Raw genomic sequence first — 7,593 nt, forward strand, 5'->3', positions numbered from 1 at the left:
CGCACGCGGGATGTGTGAACCAGGAAACCTCCTCTAACGAAGTATTTGTGAGCCGAGTTGTGTGGTTACAATCCATCTTTGAAACAACACGGAAGTGCATTCAATTACATCTTTTATTATTGTAATCAATACTTTAATATTATTCAAAATCATAGGGTCATATTTGAAATTAAATGTAGCCAATCTGATCCCAGTTCAGCCTGGGATCAGTCATTGATTAATGGCTAAAGGTAGCCTGTAACTGTTCATAATGCATCAAGACTCAGACTGACACGTTTAACACACGCTTTTTATTCCAAATATGGCACAGGTATTTATTTGACCAAGCATTTTCAGTAACAGTTGTGGCTATAACTGCATGGCTAAGAACACTTAATAAAGCCATACTTACTATTAGCTGCATGCATTAGTGGCATACACATTATATTAATATCAATTTAAACATTGTGCTGGCATTATCTGGTGCAGGCATTTTGAATATGTACTCAGTGATCAGTAAGCTGAAACATACGAGTGTTATGGCTAAGCTGCATGACCTGCACTGATCATTAAATGGCAACAAAAAAATCCCAAAACAAACCCTGGTTTACGTATAGTAGCACAAGCAGAAAGCCCTGGGGTTCCTCACCGCTATGCATGAATGTTAACAGTGCAACTGGAGTGTAGAAATCATTAAACCATGACCCGGTTGCAGTAGGAAAATGGTGCAAGTGTGCCACAATACACACATCTACCATACTTTTCTTCAAGCTTTAAACAAAATGCTGAGCTGTCTTAGTGGGCTCGCTACTGGTTTCACAAGAATAATGAACATGACTGCAGTCTAACAAATAGGCGCCTCGCTCTCCACAGTGCTGTGTCAGCGCTGAAGAAAGGTCTGGTTCCACACTTTCTGCTATGGGGGGAAAAAAATCAGATAGAAGGGGAGGAGAATGCCCAGTTTAATCTATGGTGAGTCAGACTAAACAAATAGTGTAATGCACAAACACAGACCTTGCAAAGACATGGTCCACCATCACCTGTTTCACCTGTTTCTGCATGTGTGTGTACAGACAGACTGACAGCCATCAACCCAACACTCCTGTTAAACCTGTTAGGGTGGGACATTCTTGCAATTTTTTTTACCAGTAAGTGGGATTAGGTGAGTTTGGGAAATTCTCAGAATGGCTTTTTAGGTCTACTCAGACACAATGCTTGAAAACACGCTGAGCCCTTAAACTTTAAGGACCAACGTGCTGTCTTCCATGTAGATACATTAACACTCTGCACATCCTCACAGAGGTTTTCAGTTAGTGTGAAAGGTGGGAGCCTGAGCTCAGGTTGAAGCTGGACAGAGCTTTTCTGAAAATTTGCAAGCTCACCAAACTCCAACATGAATGCTTCAGGTGTAACTAAAGAGTGAGGTGACCTGTCCTGGTTTTGCCAGCACGTGACACAGAGTTGTCAGTTCAACATCAGCATTTGAGTCCAACAGTCCCAAAGAGGAAGCAAGACTGTCCTCCAAACCCTCTAATGAAGAATGTTTGTAAACCAGCATTTCTGCTTTCACATTTTTTTGTTTTTCCCAAACCGTGTAAAACATCTTGACTATAGCTTGCCTCTGCAAAGTCAACATCCTAACATATTTCTGCACCTGAATGGTGTTTGCTTCCAAAGTGAGGGCAGGTTTGTGCTTTTCCGGGTTGCTAAATTCTGTCTTGCACATATAATAAAACAGCGAACTACTGAATTAACATTCAAAAAGAAACCTGCACACACAAGGAATTTGCCATCTAACAGGGAGTTGTGGGGATGCTTGAGAAACTATTTTGTACTGCATAAAAAAAAAAATGAAGTGGTTCCGTGTAACAAGCAGGAGGGACGCCGTCTGGACTCAGGAGTACATGGTCAACTGGAGCCACTGAAAGCACAAAAGGCCAGAGGAGGACTTTAAAAGTGAATTCCAGTCAAACCTGACTCATGTCTAACATACCTGGGATCAGCTTACCTCCTGAACGTTCACTTTGATAGTTCCGTTGTTATCCTTATCCAGAGTTTTGAAGGCACCTGAATGAGAACCAATGTTAAGCACCTTCCTTCTTGTCACAGAGATAAAGCTAAATGCCCTGAATGGAAATGTAAAGCAGTGCATTTAATCCTTTTATTTTAGGACCGAGCTTTCAAACTTACGGCACATGGAATCCAGCCTCACAAGGCAGCCGATGTAGTTGTCAAAATCCATGTTCCCAGATTCATCGCTGTATCTGCGAATGATCATGTTGAACAGCTGGTCGTTGAGGGGGAAGCCTGAGGGAGAGAAGAACAGAGCCGTCTATACCCATGACACAGCATTTACACAAATATATACAAATTAAAACTGGTATGATATTCAAATCATTACACCACAGCTCACAGGCTTTCTGTAGAGTTCAGAAACTTCTGACTGGCTGCTCATCCTGTATCCATCAACGTGTTTGAATATCCTCCAACTAGTTATCTATTTAACTAGGGTCACTCGCCTTGACCACATCATAAACTGACACCAGCACAGGCTTAACCAACCCCAACCTCACCAATACATTTGATAGAATATTAATAAATACCATATTTACATGTTGGTTTCTGCCATAACTATCTCTTTACTTCTGGCTCTAACTTCTAAAACACCACAAAACTAAGCTTTACAGTCAATAATGAACTAATAAGCAAACTGCACTGATGTGCTCAGTAGAAAACACTGTCTTTATAGTCTTTGCAGCCTGATGTAAATACACACTGTGAACACTAATGTTATGTGTTTGTGTGTCAATCGGACACAATGCATTTAACTGGAGATGACATGAACATTGTACTGTATTTTACTGTAAACTAAATGCTGGAATTTCTCCTCTAACTTCATTGTTGTTCACACCAAAGAACAAACCTGGATCTATTTCTAGTGTTCAACCTCTGATTTTTAAGCGATCTCATTGATTGCAGGTGTTTTCACAGGTGCATGCTGGGTACGGGTGATTAATAAATGAAGCTTTGTACTTCTAATGAAAGAGTTGAGCAAACAACAGACAGGTTTTTAGTTTTAAAGGATCCGTGTGGAGTTATCTGACTAAAGTGTGTTGTAGGATTTAGCAGAAGTGTGCTTATGGTTTATAACAACCTGGTCTACAGGTTGATTACTGGATTTGATGCTTTAAAAACTGTATTACTGGTATTAATAGAGTTAATAGTGGAAATAAATAAAACTCACCAGCAGCTCTGAATGAGTTGGGCAACTCATCTGGACCAATGACCCCTGAGCCATCTGCATCATAGGATTTGTACACTCCCTAAACAATAAAACTTGTTTAAAGCATGTATGGAAATGTCCTGGTTAATAGATTAACAACCTAGAACATGCATATCAATGAATAAACACATTCTGCCATACAATCAGTCAATATGGGTGTAACAACTATAATCCTTTAAAAAATTACTTTAAAAAATGAATATAATTGTTCTTCATTACATTTTGATTTATCTTACAATGTAAAGCAATAAAGGAATAGATGTTTTCCTAACAATGGTAGGCTCCATTCGACCAGCAACAACACGACGTGTCGTTCTCCGGCTGTACTCACCTGCCATTTCTTTATATTGTTCCAGAGGTGTTTGAATTCATGAAAGCCAAGTTTCCCAGTGCTGTCACACTGAAACGACGTTAAGGACAACAGACAACAACGACGACGTCTTCTTCGGCTCCATCTTAGACAAACAGTTGCATTTCTGTTGGACGACCTGTATTTGCCCAAGGCACATTTTCTACATGACTTCCTCATTCATGTGGTGAATAATTCACGGTGGATTTAACTTTACACTACAGTTGAGTTTTAATGTAATAATGCCATAACTGCCATTTAGCTCCCCTTTACACTGTTTTAGAGTTAAGGGGAGACTCCTCAGGTGAATAGGACAAAACAAATGAACCATTAGATATGGCATGACCATGACACCTCTAGTGAATTTCTGACACCAAGACAATTCGCTTTTGTATTACAAGTTATCTGAATGGTTATATTTAAATATGCACATGAAGCATCATCTTATCAAATATCTGGTTATTTACATACATTTCCAGAACAGAAATTTGAACATTGGTTGAAGTCAGAATCAAAATTCTTGCTTCATTTCGTTGAGTCAAAAGTTTTTAGAGAGGGGATTTTATTATCTACAGCAATAAAAAGCTCCATGTTTTTATTCATAAAATGTTGTATAAAAGAGGATATGAATGTTATATGAACAAAACCTTTAGAATAATGATAGGAATTAAGTTGAGATTTCTGGCTCAGAGTCTGAGATAAATGTAATTTATAGAAAACGGCCTTTAAAGATATGATTGTAAAATGAACAGGGTTAAAAACTGGTGATGTGTTGTTCTGTGTATTTTTACTGTGTTTCACCGTCACTGCCAACACATGAAGCCGACTAATGACAGAAAGGATACGTCCATGACTGCCACCATGCTCCTACAAGACTCAATGCTGAAACCATCCGTCTTTAGGTCAGAATCTGAAACATAAGAAGCCATGTTACCATGTTGTCTCTTTTACAGGATACGGACAATGTGTGAATGACTCAATCACAACAGACACAGAGCATGTTAGACCACAAAGAACTTTTACAAATACACACAGAGTTGCATTCAAAATACGGCCTTTACAGATGTGCTTTTCAACTTTCAGGTCACCAGCGTGTAAAGGCCTTTACTCCAAGTATGTCTTACGTTTCGTAATGATTCTGTTGAGGATGTTCATCAGCTCAGCTGGGCTCACTTCCATGTCCTATATGACAAATATTTAACCATGTGAACATTACAATGTCAGCAGAAGCATGTACGGACACCCAGCTGTGCGGTGTAACAAAAAAGATGCTGGACAAACATTATTTGAACAGTTCAAACACCCTGAAGAATGTGATAATCTAGTATCTATGAATGTTAATATGCATGAAGAGCAGATGGTGTGATTACTGAAGGAAACGGTGCAAAGAGAAGTCCAGGTAGATGTAGCACTCACCTCTCCAGCGAGTTGCTGGAAGACTCTGCGGAACTGTTTCTCCTCGTCGCTCTCATGTTGCTCTGCATAAACAACTGGGCGGCGTGGTGGAGGCTGCAGGACAGAGTCACAGCACACATTACAATGCACAGTTCAATAAACGGTGGTGGTCATGTAATGATGGTTACTCACAGGGTCAGCAGGCACGAACTGGGCTGGGTCGATGTTGCTAGGAAGGAAGGATAAAATGATGTTAAGCCACAAACCACAGTTGTTTTGGGATTACACGTGTTTGACTTTGTGCAGATTCTCACCTGACAACATCGATGATGCCACTGAGAAATTGTTTGGCCAAAAACATCTCGTCAACTGTGAATGCAAAACGTACCATGAATTAGGCTGAAGATACAAGATTTGTACAAACAGACACATACATGATGCACAGGAATTAAAATCATAAAGAAGTAGGAATAACACATATCAAGACATTTTCAAGATCAGCAACCAACCAGTTAAGATGTTTTAAGAAAGAAAAATTTAAATCAAAAGTACTGAAAGGTGAAGCAAAAAAGAAATGTTTTCAATTGAATTTGATTTATAACTCACAACTAGGCCTAGGCTAAATTACGTGGTGCTGCACTTTCATTGTCTGGTGATGCCAACACATCCTGAAGTGTAAAAAAAACAAATGTAAAAAGAAACTATAACAACGCAATCATGTTGACCCCAGTCTTGATGACACACCTCCCACCCCCCTTAACAATGTTTCCTGTTATGGGAAAAGAAATTAATCGCCGCACCCAGAGTGCGAAAAATAGATCCGCTGTGAAAATGTTTTGTTGTTGCATCCCACGTTTACAATGTCATCTTTTAGTTTAAAAACACCAGCATGTAACTGAATGTCCCACCACAGCATGAGCGGAACATATCTGGTAGATTAACGAGCCTCACAAGATAACTTGGAGCTAACGTTACATTATACGAACATTACGCTCGACAGTTAACATTGTGTCAGCTCATCTCAGCCTAATACCATTACAAAATCGTCTACACAGTGCGACCACTTTCTAAACAATATGGATTAAAGTGGGAATGTATTGACAGCCAGCAAATGCGCGAGCGTTAGCTAATTACGCGTTAGCTAAGCTAACGTCAAGCTAACTATCTGTCACATCCAGCAAAACTCGTAGTTATCGTGATTAGCAATGACCTAAACCCACACGGTTTGTTTTGAGGTCAACGAAACTTCGGTCATGTCAAACTCGACGCGTGTATACGACATTACCGTAAGGCAGCAGCACTTCGTAGTTGAGCAGGACACTGGGTTGAGTTGCAGAGTTGCTTTGACTCAGCTGGCCGGAGGCTCCGTCGCCAACACGCCCAACTGACGCGCCAGAGAGCAACTGCGAAGCGAGAGGATGCCGCTCGGTTGTTTCCGTCTTTGCTTCGTGTTTCAGTGCAGGGCATGATTGGTGCAATATGATGCGATACACTTACGCTATCAAGCTCATTTACACGAGGCAGACATTTGTGATAGCTGGTTTTCTGAATGAATTGCATTACGATCAGAAAATTGTCCGAACACAGTTGTAAAGAAAGAGTAGCGCCAACGGAAGTTCGACACCCTTGATCGTCACGTGATTCATCACTTTTCAGATCGTTCCAGGAAGTCGTGGCGACTACGAAAAAGCAATACATTGATTTACACGTATATAGTAAGCTACGACATGGACATGCAGGTTCATCAATATTTAGATTAACCAATAAACAAGTTGCAATCGTTAAATATTTTATACATATTTGATGAGCATGCCTTCACCCCAATTAACAGTAGGCCTAAACATCGTCAATAATCCTGTAACATTAAATCCACGGCTCACATTATAGGTTATAAATTTACTGTTTATAATGCGCCATTAAAAAAATGTAGCCTTCATATCATCTGTCACTGTCGGTATAAATCCTATACGCTTTATGTACAGTAAACATGTCATAAACATGTATGGACGTACGGTAGCCTACATAATCATCCAGTCATCATCATGTGATACATATTAACTCAACTGAGTTTAGCATATAGGTTAGCCCTGTTCTGTAGGCTAGTGTACTCGGGGCCTTCTGGTTCCAGGTGACTATGAACCACAAGGTCTGTGCTTTGAGTCCAACTGGGGACTTTTGTTGAATGTCATGCCCATCTGTCTGTCTGTCCTATCATCTCTCCACTGTCGACCCACAGTTTCAGGAAGATCAATCACTTGATCTGTTTGTGATGTTTACATGATGACAAAAACGAGTGGCATAGAGTCAACAAATCAAATGTCAACTTTAATCATCTGCCTTTCCTGTCGCAGCCCACACAGACCAGGTTTTGTCTGAAACCAAGAGCTTATTTATTACTTCCTACTAACTATATTATGAGCTTGTCAGCAAAACGTAAAAACACTCTGGGATAGGCCTACTACTTGGGTAATTTTCTACACTGTTAATTAGATTACTGCTGTCGCACAATTAAAAAGTACCGGATCGGTCCATAAAAAATACTGACATAATTGGTGCCTCTTATCGAACTGCTGTGAGTACATTAAAG

General features: G+C 40.0%; 1 protein-coding gene across 1 annotated transcript; it reads right to left on the reverse strand.

Moving 5' to 3' along the window:
• Nucleotides 1-271: 271 nt before the first annotated feature.
• On the reverse strand, nucleotides 272-6,390 carry capns1a (calpain, small subunit 1 a). The gene is made up of 11 exons (XM_084028318.1): nucleotides 6,292-6,390; nucleotides 5,321-5,375; nucleotides 5,199-5,235; nucleotides 5,028-5,120; nucleotides 4,736-4,793; nucleotides 4,457-4,521; nucleotides 3,594-3,662; nucleotides 3,224-3,302; nucleotides 2,170-2,286; nucleotides 1,988-2,046; nucleotides 272-1,900 (listed from the first exon to the last, which is right to left on the reverse strand). Exons 2-11 carry the CDS (start codon nucleotides 5,365-5,367, stop codon nucleotides 1,874-1,876), a joined length of 651 nt encoding a protein of 216 aa, XP_083884444.1. The 5' UTR covers nucleotides 5,368-5,375; nucleotides 6,292-6,390; the 3' UTR covers nucleotides 272-1,873.
• Nucleotides 6,391-7,593: the final 1,203 nt, after the last annotated feature.

Source organism: Eutrigla gurnardus (assembly GCF_963514095.1).
Source record: "Eutrigla gurnardus genome assembly, chromosome: 15".
NCBI classification, from domain to species: Eukaryota; Metazoa; Chordata; class Actinopteri; order Perciformes; family Triglidae; genus Eutrigla; species Eutrigla gurnardus.

Bases quoted from the DNA above. Each gene is read 5' to 3' on its own strand.
- capns1a (XM_084028318.1), bottom strand. From the start codon at position 5,367: ATGTTTTTGGCCAAACAATTTCTCAGTGGCATCATCGATGTTGTCAG. The intron at 5,236-5,320 runs GTGAGAATCTGC...CTTCCTTCCTAG, and splicing joins GGCATCATCGATGTTGTCAG to CAACATCGACCCAGCCCAGT. The intron at 3,303-3,593 runs GTGAGTACAGCC...TTTATTGTTTAG, and splicing joins ACAATATAAAGAAATGGCAG to GGAGTGTACAAATCCTATGA.